General features: G+C 41.9%; 1 protein-coding gene across 7 annotated transcripts in view; it reads left to right on the top strand.

Moving 5' to 3' along the window:
- IQGAP2 (IQ motif containing GTPase activating protein 2) overlaps nucleotides 1-13717 on the top strand; it is a 127002-nt gene that overhangs the window by 14274 nt on the left and 99011 nt on the right. For all 7 annotated transcript variants that reach the window (XM_080573845.1, XM_080573842.1, XM_080573840.1 and 4 more), the window contains exon 2: nucleotides 7305-7404. In XM_080573845.1, the coding sequence (XP_080429971.1) occupies nucleotides 7305-7404 (100 nt within the window). The remainder of the gene's footprint in view (nucleotides 1-7304; nucleotides 7405-13717) is intronic.

Here is a 13717-nt window from a genome sequence, read left to right as displayed (position 1 = left end):
TAAACTAAGACAAGTCTCAAGAGTCCGTCAGCCTTCTGCCAGTGTTGGCATTTGACAGGCTCCACGAAATCTAGCAGTTTTGACACTTGGTCCCAGAAGCATGGGTTGTGGTTGCTGTTGCATCACAGTCCCTTTGTGTGTTAGTCCTAAGGTTCATGACTTGAAATAGTGCTTCCTTTCTCTAAATGGATGTGGTTGGACTTGTGGCAGCAGATACAGAAGACTGAAACGAGACCTTTTTTCAAGGAAGTGGGGGAAGATTACTCTGGGAGAGTGAATGAACAGGAATAAGTCTCTACAAGAAAACTCAAGGGAAGGAGTGGTTTGCTAACACTTCCAATTTTTACATCAGAATGCCTTTTTATTGGACTTCTGGAGTCAACTCTCAGAAAATGTTTTTTTCCCTCCTTGTTTGCAATGGCTGGCAGTGAGATTGGGTCCAGAACTGTGACCCTGTAGATCCGGTGTGACCAATTTGTGAGAATGGTCTGGCCAGAAGATGTGTGTGTATTTATGTATGAAAATCTGAGCTTGCATGCCTCAGACAATGTAATAACTAGATTAGGAAATCCATAGTCATTTCTAAGGAAGGAGAGAGCAGTTATATATTGGAAAAATTGAGAAATGCCAGATTGAAGAGCCTCATAATTTAATAAAGTGTATTAGTCTAGTATCTCAGGCAAATCTGCCCTCTAAGTTCACAGCTGTGGTAAGTCTTGAGTGCTTTCAGTGTTTTGTGTTGTACAGAGCCCTTTATTGGAGCAAATGTTCAGCAAATTGACTGAATTTCCTTAACTGGAGCCATAGGAAAAGGGTTTGGGCCATCTGGTTTTATGGTTGTGGGGTATGAGCTAGCTGCTTGCAACTGTGCTCTTTGACAGAGTAAGTCTGTAGAAGGCTGTCCTGATCAGAACCTTAAATTTTTCTACCAAAGATAAGTGTCTTCTGGCATAACAGTAGACCTCTTAGGTACTAAGTACCATAACAGAACTCCTGTAATAGGAGTTTGGTGTTATAAAACCATCTTTTCTTAATGGACGTCTCTGTTCACAGTTAGTTGGCATATTTGCTTCTTCACAGTTAGCAAAGTGCTGCATTAGGTACCTGTGATTTTTGTATTTGGGAGCAGAGGCTCAGGAGGAAACTTCTGCATCTGTAGCTTTGGGTAATGCTTTTCCAATAGCTGGGCATGTAATCCTGTCCATGCATTTTCCAGCTGGCTGGCAGTGCAGCAGGCTCAGGTAGCAGTGAACCTGTCTCAGAAGGAACTGCCAGATCACAGACCTGCTCCAGTTACAGGGCCTGGCTGGTGCTGCATTTGCAGGGGTAACCCCAGGAGCAACCGCTAAGCTAAGCTGCTCTGGGCAGGCAGTCCTGGCTACTTGAAAGTACAAATTTTAGTAGAAATAAAGATTAAACTGAATGTATTGGCCTTGTTCATGTTAGGATAAAATATTTGCTCTCATAACCTATGGTTTTTGAGGTCACCTTGACTCTAAAATGCAGTTGAACTTTTTCTTGAAATTACAGCACTGAAATGTAAGGACAAATACTTCCCATTCAGAGTTTTTCCTGGTACTGACAGACATGAATGGGATGTTGCCTAGGGTCCATCAGTCACTGCTTTCATAGCTGGTTCTAATTTTACCAGGACTGGTAAGTAAGGTGCTGCTCTGGAGGCCATGTGCAAGAAGGTCTTGACTTTTGTTATAGTGTTCTTTGAGCTGTTACAGCATGTATCTGTTAAACACTTTTCACTGTGCTAATGCTAGGGATGTTGGGGTACACCTGGGTGGGTGGAGGAGGCAGGAAGGTGTGAAGAATGGACACAGAACTTGCCGAACATCTTGCTAGTGGACTTGAGCATGTCGTTGCCTACTGTGGGGCAGTGTGCCAGCCTTTGTATTTGGGCTTTACACAGTACTCCGGATAGCACACAGCTGGGACTGTGAAATGAGATTTAGATGATGTTCAACTCAAATAGTCTAGACAAAAACTTTTATTCCAGCATTTTATTACATTTTCTCATGCATCCCTTTACCTCTTACCTCAGTTCTGAGTTTACTAACTCTTCTCTGTCGCTGTAAGAAGATTTTGTTCTTTCCATCCTCTGTTATATCCTGTGTATTGATCTTCACTGTTGTGGTGCCAAAAGCCATTGTCTTCCTTGCTCATTTCTCTCTCCCTGGGAAAATGTTTCTCATGGTGGGAAACTGAGAGCAATTGGTCCTGACAAATAAGAGCCTCTGCTCCTTTTTTTTGTCTTCCTCAGTATAAGAAGTCTTTTGGTATGTCTGTGGCAAGTGTCTTGTTAAAGGGTCTACCTGCTAGAAGCAGCCATATATTGTTCTTGAACTATTGCAAACAATTATACATCTGAGTACAAATGAATAACCAGGAAGCCTTAAATGATTCTGTGTTACAGTATTATTTTTTTCCCAGTCTCTGGTTTTTAAGAATAAAAAACTGGCTGGTTTGGGATTATCCCAGAATATCTCGGACTAGTAAATGGCTCCATAAATTTACGTTTGCAAATTAAAACAAAATTCACTTTTCCTTGTATGTTTTTCAGTTACATATTATAGAAGATTCAAGTTCAGTTTCATTTAAAAAAAAAAAGAACCATAATTTATGGATCCATGGGGTTGTTTGAAAGTCATTGCAAATTAGACCTGTAAAACACCTCTTATTTACTGTCATCTCAAGTGTAAAGGCACTTATGTGAAAGATCTGATAAGTCGTGTGTTGATGTGGATTATCTCTGTGACCCTGGGACCTTCAAAATCCTTGCCATAGTTGTGATAAAAAGATTGACTCTGAACTTGGACCACATTTGCATAATTAGCACTTGTGGAGCTCATAAGATTTGCTCAGTTTACACGATAATTTTATATGAACCTGGTTTTATTTTGTCTACTAATGCTGAGTCAGACTGGGCAAATGTTTTTTGTGCTTTGTCAACTGTAGGTGCATATAGCACCTTGGGGTATGTTGGCAACCCAGTGTTTGGCTGACAGAGCTCCAAGTATTTGATAACATCTGAAGTGGCCATCTTGCAACAGGGAGCACAGAAGATGTTTTTGCAAACTATGAGCCTGAAACATCAGCTAGTCATTGCTACTGTCTTATCTGTCCTTCTGTTGAGGTGCTATACCATACAGAAATATTTCAGACAATGATGGTGAACACTGCTGCAATGTGTCAGCTGGTGGAAGATGCTCAAGTCTCAACTCAGATTACCATCTAGTAAACAGACATTTCTGGGGGGTTGGGGGAGAGGACTCTGGGGTGGGAAATGTGTGGAATGAGAATATGTAAGAAGTTGTTTGTGGTATGCCATCTTTTCCACTGAAGTAATTGATGGAAGAATTTGCTTACTCAATTGTTACATCTTATGGAGTGCCCCAATAAGTCTCTGCTCACGTTTGTTGAAAATTAGGTATGACAATTTAAGCTCTAATGCTGCTAGCTGCTCCATGCAGAGTTTTCTACTTATTCCTCCTTTGGTGTTTTTTTCGTAAGGAAATATCTGTAATGAGGGAACCCAGTAACTAAACGAACAACTTTTTGTATTAACTGATGGCTAATGGGGTGGCAACAATTAAAATGAGTTGAAATGGAGAGCTTTAAGGACTGCACTATATATGTTGTCTATGTATTCACAACATTTCATCTTTGAGGGAATACTTGTGATGTTTTTATCTGAATTCTAAACCCCAGATTCCCAAACTGATAAATTGAATTGTAAGATGTGATTTCAGATGCATTTTTTTCCTGCATAGCCTTATGTAGTTGACATGTGCCTTATTCTGTGGCATTTGGATGTTTTCAGCAGCAATGTTGAGTCTGTCCAGATCACACTTGGTCATATCAGTGGGCTGGAGGTCTCCAGGTGGACCCTAACCTTGCTCTTCTGCCCCCATAACATTATCATAGCATTCTCTTCCTTTGAGTTTAGCATTATCAAGAAGTTACTGACAGAGCAGAATGTATTTATTTCATAATTCTTTCCCATCTTCTGGCTGATATGTGCCCTGTTTGGAAAAGAGACTGAGCTTTCTGTCTTCAAACCAAGATCACTTGTCTAGAACTTTGTGTGGATGGATGTACCCAAAGGGTTTGTCTAGTAATGTGGAAGGCTACATGCTTGAGTTTATAGATGAAGACTGAAGTCTGCCAAAAATTGTTACAGCAATCCAGACTTAAAGGACCCATGATCTTGAAAGTCTTCAAGTTAATTTACTGTGCAGCTTAGTCCTGGTGCCACCTCTATCCCACAGGCTGTCACTGCTGTTTCTAAAAGCATTTGCAACTGCTTATTTCATGTGATATCACTGTTGCTTTGAAGCCAGTATGTGCTGGAGGGGGAAAGTGTATAAGCAGTCTTATCAGAAGGCTGTGGGTATTGCAAGAGACTCCTCCCAGCATAAGTACCGTAGGTGTTGGTGCTCCCTGTGCTTTGCTTTTTCAGAGCATAGATATTTAGCCCAGAAACAGACACTTTAGCACTGGCAGGACAGAAGCCTAACCTGTGAATTGCTGGTGTAGTATTTCTTTTAGAAAAGATCTGTGTTTTTCACTTTTCAGTGTCTCTACATTCTCCGCTCTTGTCATTTTCTCTCATTGTTGGTTTCCTTAAGCAGAAGAACTACAACAATCCCATGATATCTGTCAGTGCCTTCACCCACCCTCTGAGTCAATCTTTGCCAATAATTTTAATGAGGGATTTGATGTTGGCCAGGGCTGATCTGGTATGTCCTTGTTGAGGATAGGAGGGACCCATGGATGTGTAGATCCAGGAACAGATTGTAAAGCATTAGTTATTCAGTTAAATTCCTAGACTGATGTTTATCAAATGGGTTGTGTGGTTTTCCACTCCAGCTTTCAGATAAGTTGCCTTTTTTTTTGCTTTTTTGATTGGCAAGTTGTGTTTGAAGGGCAAGAGTAAATGGTGAGAGCAGCCAAGTACGGGAGCTGAGAGGAGCAGGACATGATAACAGCAAAGCTTTTCATAGAGAGCTGTTATGGGGGACCAAGTTCAGGTTACATCAAGGCTGACAGGGCCACAGCATGTTAGGGTGGCTGGCTGGGCTCCTCTGGTGGCACTTGTCATCATCCATGGGCTCATACCTCTGGGTGAGCAATGCTGCCTGAAAACTAGCCACAGAGCTCACTGCCTCAGGCAATGAAGTGGTGAATTAAACTTCAGCATGGTGCTCATTGATACTTCACCCTTGTCTAAGGGAGCCATGTCTCCTCCCCTGCTGGAGCGCCGTGTTGGGGTGTGGGATCAGCCTGTCCTGGGCATGCTGACAGACGTGGGCAGGAACAGCAGCAAAGCAGCCTCCACAGCCAGTTTCCCATGCTGAGTGTTTTATGGCTTGAATCTCATGTTTGCCTCCACATTAATGTTTCAGTTCATAACGAGTGATGACCTGATTACAGTATCTGAGAGCTCATTTTAGAGTGAGTCATGTTTATTGGAGCTACCAGACTTAAAAGGGACTCGGAGCAAGACACGTATTTGTTTTATCGGTGCACGAAACTTCTGGGTAATTAGGAAGAGCCATCTTAAAAGCAAAGGAAGATGAGAGATATCAGTGCTTGTGGTGATTAAAACTGAAACTACAAAGCTCGTAGTAGCTATGTTATACGTTAACAAATGTGTGGTAGCATCAGCCCAAAACGTGGGTGAGTAGTGTCATTTTTTTTGTCCTCAGTAAGGACGTGCTCTGTGTACTCCTATTTGTCAACATGGGTCATTGGCATGCTGAAGCTACAAGATCTGTTTTGTGTGTGGTCTCCATTTGGAGAAGAAAGTATTTTAAATATCATTAGTGCATAATGAAGTGAAAGCGGTCTACTGTGACTCCATTTTCTCATGTACCTCAGATAGATGGGATCACTTCTCTTTTCTCAGGTTCAACCTTCAATATATGTATGTTCTTGTAAAGCACTCTTGCTTTGTTATGGTGTCTTTTACCCAAAGTGCTCATATCAGCTCAGGACGGTGTTTACCCACTAAATGAAGAAGTTGCATCAGGGAAATACTGAAAATTACTCATGGCTTGCATGATCTGTGTGGCAGTACAAATAATAGTGGCCAACAGTGCATTTGGGAAGGAGAGGGTCTGTTTTTTTTATCAGTGATGTTTCTTATTCTCAGCTTGTGGCCTGCCGCTGAAAGTGGCTGGCCCAGCCCTGTTTCCGTCCCCACCCTGTGTTTGCATGAGAGTGGCTGCAGATGTATAGCAACTCAGATCAGAGACTTGATCCTCCTAGAAGTGAGTCTCTTCATAGCTCTTGTTTTTTTTCAGAAAGGTTAGCTCCTTGTTCTGTTTCATGGATGCAGCCATAGGATTGTCAACTCTTGGCACAAACTGATGGGAACATGTGGCTGAGAAATAACAAGGGAGGGTAGGATAAACTCTTCTGGCAGTCATCAGCGCAAACAGGGTGTTGTTTTGGTAACTGGTTTATAGAGAAGACACTCTTCAAAAGCCTCACGCTGTGATTGAAGCTCATCCAGAAGTCAGTAGTACTGTACTGCCCTGCAGATTCAATGCTGGAAACATCTGAACTTCTGTAAGGATTGAGGTTTTGCTCACAGAGGACCTTTTACCTACAAAGAGGGTCATGAGGCAGTTAATGATCAGGGATGCTTTCAGTTGGAGATCTTCAGAGAGTCATGCTTAATAGGCTGGGGCAGTGCTTTTATGGGAGGTGGTGTGGTTCAGCGGTAAGTAGGGGTATGAATACCATATCTCCTTCATTTGATTACAGCCCTTATCACAGGGCCCATCGATGAGAGGCAGCCCAGTCTGCACGTTAACAGCTTGCTGAAGCTGCAGCTGGCTCCCAAGTTGCCCTTGAGGAAACAAATGCCCTTGCATTGTCTCCATCTCTACTTCGGTGGCTGTGTTTAGCACGAGGCTGCTCCATCCAGTGCTCACTTCAAGCTTGTGTTTGGGAGTCTTTAAACTTCTCTGAGTATGCGTAAGCTGAAACTGTCAGCTCCCAGCCATAACCCCACCTGTTTGAAATCTCCTTCTTACCCTCAAACCAGGTGATGGACAAAGTGTGATATGTGCTTGGTATGAGCGAGTGGCACTTAAGGAATTCATGCTATGGAGAACAGCACCTTCTTGGTCATCTAAATATCTTTGTGTGCCAAAAATGTCTCTCTTGTGGAGAAGGGACAACCGTGCTAATTTCTCTTCTGCACTATTTAGCTTAGGTTTTCCGTAAAACTGCTCTAAATTGCCTCAACTCATGTGTAACTTGATATGGGTTTCTCCTTGCAGCTATTGTGGATGATGAAAGGCTTTCAGCGGAGGAAATGGATGAGAGGAGGCGTCAGAACATTGCTTATGAGTATCTCTGCCACTTAGAAGAAGCAAAAAGGTAAGTAAATGAAAGTGCTCTTATAGCTGACCTTTAAATACAGAAGTTCAGGCCTGCTGTGTTCTTGAGTGTTGTGATGCTTAAAATAACTTTTGCATTACTTCGATTAACTTAATGTTGGAATCGTAACACTTCAGTGTGAGAAACAAATGACCAATATGAAAAGCTTTCTTCAAAGAAAGGGTTAAATCAAGAAAATCTCTTCACACTCACTGTGGTGACCAGCATCAATGAAAGCAAAGGCTGGGTGTTAAAACCTAGGGCTGTGGTTTTGTGAGAAGATGAGTCAAGCTTGTGTGACTGACTGGGGAAATGCTTTTGCTCTTGGCCACGTGGTCCTATTCCCTTCTAGTTGCTCGTGCTTTTGTGTGGTCCTATTCCCTTCTAGTTGCTCGTGCTTTTGTGGACTGTCTTGGGTTGCCAAGATGGCAGATAATCACCTGGGCTCTTACTGGGTTAATGATCCATATCAGCTCAGTGTTTCGGTGGTAGTGTATGGCAAGTGCATACAGGACAGTAAAGAGAACATACAATCTACTCTTCTTTTAGCTCCTCTGACCCATTGGTCAAGACTCATTACTCCTCTCTTCAAGTGACAGTCTGTGATGAAGCGCTGATTTTTCAAGGACACCAGGATTTTAGTACTGTTATGCAATTGTGCCATCCTATCTACAATTCACTCTCAAAACACATTCAACAATACTTTTGTAACTATTAAGCAAGAAAACAAGGTGGAATATCCTTGTGCTTTTGGAGTAGCTTAAAATGCTGCTATTATCATTTGTAAAAACATTTCACACTCAGTGTCGGATCAGAATTTTTCAAAGATGCCTGTTGTGCTTCATTGCTCCTGTATGGCTCTGCTGGTAACTATCCCACTTCTGATCTGCATCAACAAATAGATAGGGAACGTTATTCCTCATCTTCAGTTGGGTGCCTTTCCTAGAAATTTCTGTATGCAAAAGGAAACTTGCATTTTGACAATTAGTAGTACAAGCTGTAAAACCTAGGAACCATCAGTGTGATGAGAAATCACAGGAACCTTAGAAAGGAGCAACACAGGGTACATCAGTCAGGAATGAACTACAGAAGAGTGCACTGAGTTTTGTGTCCATACTGCTCTGCACCATCATTCTGGCACTGACAGTTACCTTTCTAGCAGCCATGGGGCAACTAGCTGCCATTTACCTTCTCCTAGACGTGTTATAAAAGTCAGGCTTTCTTATTTCAATTTGCTATTCATTCTGCTGTCCCACTCAATGCTGTCCATTCTGGCAGCACTATGACACTTGCCCTACTCTGTGTACTCCTGTTGCCTGCATCATGCAGTTGCAGGAGATTGCCCTGGTCAGCTGAGTCAGCTGGCTGTGCTGGCAGGAAATTTGAAGCTCTTTTGCTGAGTTAGTTTTCTAGTGGTTTAGTGAGCTGAATAGTCTGATCAAGGGGTCAGAGCAGAATCAGTGCTAGCAAAAAGAAAGAGATGGAGTGCAGCAGGGCTCCTCCTTGCATGCTGAGTGGAGGATCAGCTTAACCACCTCAAGAAACCTCACTCTTTAGTCAGGTTTTGATTTTACTTAAAGTGTACTCCTCCATTTTTTGCAAGTCCACAGCCTGCTGTCCTCTGGCACAACAGAAATAATTAGCCTACAGATCCAGCCTTTTCTCTTCTATTACTATTATTACTAATTTATCTTCCTGATTTTTTTTCTCCCTCTTCACGTCCCAGGGCTATCACTTTGAACTCAAGTTCTGTAGTTCTTCCTTTGAAGCATCCCTTGACACTTCATGAGGAAATGTTTTAGAATTACTGAATTAAATTAGCGTCTGCTATGAGTAACCTACCGTTTCTTCCTTGTATTTATTTTCATAAGGATTCATGCCACTGGTGGTTTTCCAGAGGAAACAGCTTTAGTTCCACTAGCAGGTGACAGGACTCACAGCAAACACTTAGTCAATAACTCCTAGGGCTGTCAAGTACCTGGAAGAATTTCAGGATCTCAGTTTTTGAAATTTACTCTTTAAGTTAATTGTCAATGCTACAGTATAAGGTGTATGAGTGCTGCAGCATAAGAGACCTTGTGGTTCCTTGGCCAGGCATTGCTGAGGGGTAGAGTTGTCATGGGTTGAGCTAATGCAGCAGCACAATGCTGCTGGATGTCCTATTTGGGTGCCTTAGCATGGTGTGATTTGGCAGGAAATGTATTTTATATATTAAACACAATATATTTTAAACAAGACAAGAGGGAGAACTGCTCCTGGTCAGTGGTTTGAATCTGCTTACAGCACAGAATCTGCTTACAGAACAAGGTGATGGCTGCCCAAGCAAGCAAGGAAGAGGGCAGGACTGCACAGAGAGAAGAGGATGATGGAGGCTGTGGGGACTCTGTCAGGTGGACAGAGCTGCTGTGGAAGAAAAGAGGGTGAGGGAGGCTTTTCCCTTCACTGTAAGCTTCTGGAATAATTCAGTTGCATCAGAAAACTTCCTCCTGAGAGGGGCTGTTGTTAATGTGAAAACACCACAGCAACACGCCCTGACGAAAACTTGAAGAAACAAGCAGAAATGGCTGCATCTCATAACTGTGTAGCTTCTAGCCCTCCTTGACTGCAAAGAGAATAATGTGAGCAGGGGTGGTCAGGGACAGGCTGGGCAAAGGTGGTGCCAGGTGGGTATGTGGCAGAGATGGTCTGCCACTCCTCTGTTGGAACAGCAGCAGAGGAAAATATCACATCTCTTCTCACTGCAGTCATTGCACACAGTGCCATAGCTTCTCCAGCAGCTGCAGCATTCTCCTTGTAACAGAGCCTGAATGAATCCAGAGGCGCTAGGAAGCAGCGGAGGTGCTAGGAAGCAGGAGAGCAGCCTTGGAGGGAGTAGCAGGGCTGTAATTCAAACTGGCAAAGCAGGACTGGTGCGCACTTGGGAGACCTGGTTGCAGGCTGACTCATCAGTACAAGAGGGCTCGTGTGCTTTGGCTGCACTAGGTGTGAAGCTCCAGCCGATGGGTCAGCATCTGCAGATCTCCTGGGCTGCATGTTGGTGCTGGTGGGACTGGCAGAGCAGGGGAGCAGGAGCTGGTGGAGGAGGCAGGATGGTGCCTTTGGCCCTAGGCTGTGAAACAGCCCATTGCTGCAGGCGTTGCCCTGCTGCCTGTGCCCTCCTGGGTGATACTGGGAGCAGGAACCGCATCTTTTACATACCTGATCTAAACGTTTGTCTGTTTAGTTGTACACTTTTTTTGACCCCTATAAAGCCTGAATGAAAGGAGAGGCATCTTTCAGTATTCATGGATCTATAGATAGCAGTGACAATAAATAGAAGAAATTACTAAAGCAAAGCAATTTATTTCCATTTGATTGGCAGCTGCTGAAACAGCTAAGCAGCAGTGAGCAAACACAAGGGGCTTTGGTCCATATTGAAGATGAATAAATACTGAAATAAACAACTAATAGCAGAAGACTGGGGTGAAGTGTGGTTTTATATACAATACTAAGACAGGGTCTATGTGCTCTGGCAATATTTGTAATCAAAATATTGTTTTATAGCAACTCTGCACTTCAAAATGCCAAAGTTAATTAAAACGGTGAAGAATGTGTACTTTCAGCTGTTTTTTAGACCTCTGTTTGCACACTTACTTCCTGTAGTCCAGCTTTATTAAAAAACTGTCTGAGTTTAACATGAAAGGAGAATCCTGCTGCTGGTAGCTGTTTCTGCAAATAGTATTTTCTGTGCTAGGCATAGTATCTGTTATATATATATATATATATATAATATAGGAAACTGTTTTTTAAACACATTGAACAGGCTTGTAATATCTGCAGAGATCTCTAATATCTGAATAGGGTGTTACATTTGATACTGGAGAAAAAACACTTTCTTCTTAGATTGTTGATCCTTTGCTGCCTAATAGCATCTGAGCATCTGAGGGTTCTCTTGCTCATAATACATTGGGTCTATAAACTTTCCTTAAAGGCAAGAGTAATTCCATGTTGGAAAAATGGAGAGTTCTTGGTATCCTTAAGCTCCCAAGAAGAATAAAACTAAACACTTAGGAGTAGGGATTTCTTCCTTCAAGCAATGTAAACGTGCGCCTACAACAGAAGCTCACCAACAGTTGCATGAATATATTTCAGTATCATTTGGGAATTTATTCTTTTAAATGATAAAGGCTTCAAGTAGGCAATAAGTAACAGCTGGGCCACAGACCTTAATGCCTTATTGGATGAGGCTAATTGTAACAGATAATCTGTGGAAAGGAGGATCTTGCGGTAAGTTTTATCTCTGTGATGCCCAGAACATCAGATTCTATCTCAAGTTTGGCTTTTGCTGTTGCTTGTCTCTTTGCACTTGTGCAATTACCCCTCTGTGAATGATAACACAGATTTGAGGGTTTTTAAACTGTGATTAAAGCTTTGGCAATAATGCAAATTGAATTTACAGTAAAGCTGTTGTAGCTGATTAGGGTTATAATCATCCATAATTAAGGAGGCTCTATCTCTCTTCATTTCTTAGAAATTATACCTTCTTGTGCTAGGCTTGAATTTTTACCAGTGGAAGCCTTATTATACTAACCTTGCCTCTATGCATGAAACTAGCCAGATTTTTATAATGTATCTAGTGAAATTTCATAATCAGAACTGCCAACATCTCTTATCTCTTTCTTTACTTTCTTATTAACTTGTTAAATAGGACAAGAACTTGTGTGGAACATTGAAATTAAAAGGTAATGAAGGAAAACTAACCTGGGAATTTCTTTTGAGAAATTTGGAATGAAATCAGAAAAGAATGAGGATTTACTGTACAATAGGAAATCAAATAATCCATTTTAGATTTTAGAACCTGCTTCTTTCATCGTGTTGGGTTTTATTAAATTGGTTTGCAACGGCTATTTGCAGTATTGGTCACTGAGATCACAGTTGGAAGCTGCTGTGTGAAAATGTACATGCAGTTTAATATGCTTAAAAGGTCAAGCCCTGAAGTGCTTAACTGGTTCAGTTAAAGCTAATAGTTTTGTGGTACCATAACACCACAGAAAGCTTTAGTTGCTCCAGTTATCATGACTGAGGGGTTATGGGGGTTTGCTTTGGAGCCCACCCTGTTACTGGGGGGAGCTGATACCCTGATAAGGCTTGGTACAAACACTGAACCTGTCAGGCTGCTTGCTTCCATTTCTCCATGTTTAGGCAGTGGTAACTGTGCAGCCCTGGATGCTCATGGGTAAATCAACACAATGCAAATACTCTATTTTATGTCCATTTCTTTCAGACTGCAGAAAATCTTTCAAGCTTTGTGCTTAAAGGTAAATGTATAATATTGTTATACAGCTGTACAATTAGCTGACTGTAAGCAGAAAATGATAAGATACTTCCTGGTTGTCTGGTTTGTATGAGTTTGTCCTAAAACCATTCTTGGAGTAGCAGTCGACTGACATTTTTGTAGATTATGTACTTGGGATCATCTTCCCCGTCTCTGCCTTATGTCTAATAAAACCTGCAAGCCTCAGCTCTGTAAAGGCCAAGTGTTTGAAATTAAGATGCTTCATGAGATGAAACTCTTGGATTAATCCTTATCTGGTCATGATGTACAAGTCCTTGAAATATCAGTTATATACTCAGTCTTCAGAGTTATTGATCAGCAAGTATACTTGTTGTTTCATGCCTTGATCCTCAAAGGTACTCATCTAGCAGACTGCAAGCTACTGAGTTGAACAGGTTTTTGTTCCAGATAGTTGTAGAATTGTGCAGATATGCCAGAGTTTTCATATGCAAGTGTCAGTGGTATCAATCAATCCAAATAATTGCTTGGATAGCAATATTTGCATATGAAAAGTCTTCCTATTAGGATCTGAAGGAGAGAGAAACCTTTGTGCCACCATGAGAGAGCTGTTTCTGTACAGGATGCATTGACCTGCTCATTGGGATGTTGAGGTAATTCCTGCACATATTATGGGTCACTGCTCCGTGTGTATAGATGTTGGATAATGCTGCTGAGTATTGATGGATGTGACCTTTGTTTTTTGGAGACTAAACCATATGGTACTTAACCTGTAACATGCTCTGAAGCTAATAGTACAGTCATTTCAGAGCCAGTTCTTTCCTGAAGCTTTCCACTTTTGTTTTAGGCAGTACCCTCGTGTAAAAGGATTTTTTTTAACAGAAGAGTGACCAGTATGGAATCTAGTTTTGTGCTCTAACACCCTCATATTGGTATATTGTAAGTCCAACTTCACCAGGACAGCACATGGCACTCTCATTTTTCCTTCACTTTCCCCTTTGCAACTTGGATTATCTGCTGTGCAACTCAAAAGCAGGATTG

This window comes from Anser brachyrhynchus (genome assembly GCF_964034855.1).
Source record: "Anser brachyrhynchus genome assembly, chromosome: Z".
NCBI lineage: Eukaryota > Metazoa > Chordata > Aves > Anseriformes > Anatidae > Anser > Anser brachyrhynchus.
The sequence above is the reverse complement of the archived record's forward strand: the minus strand, read 5'-3'. Positions and strand labels throughout refer to the sequence as shown.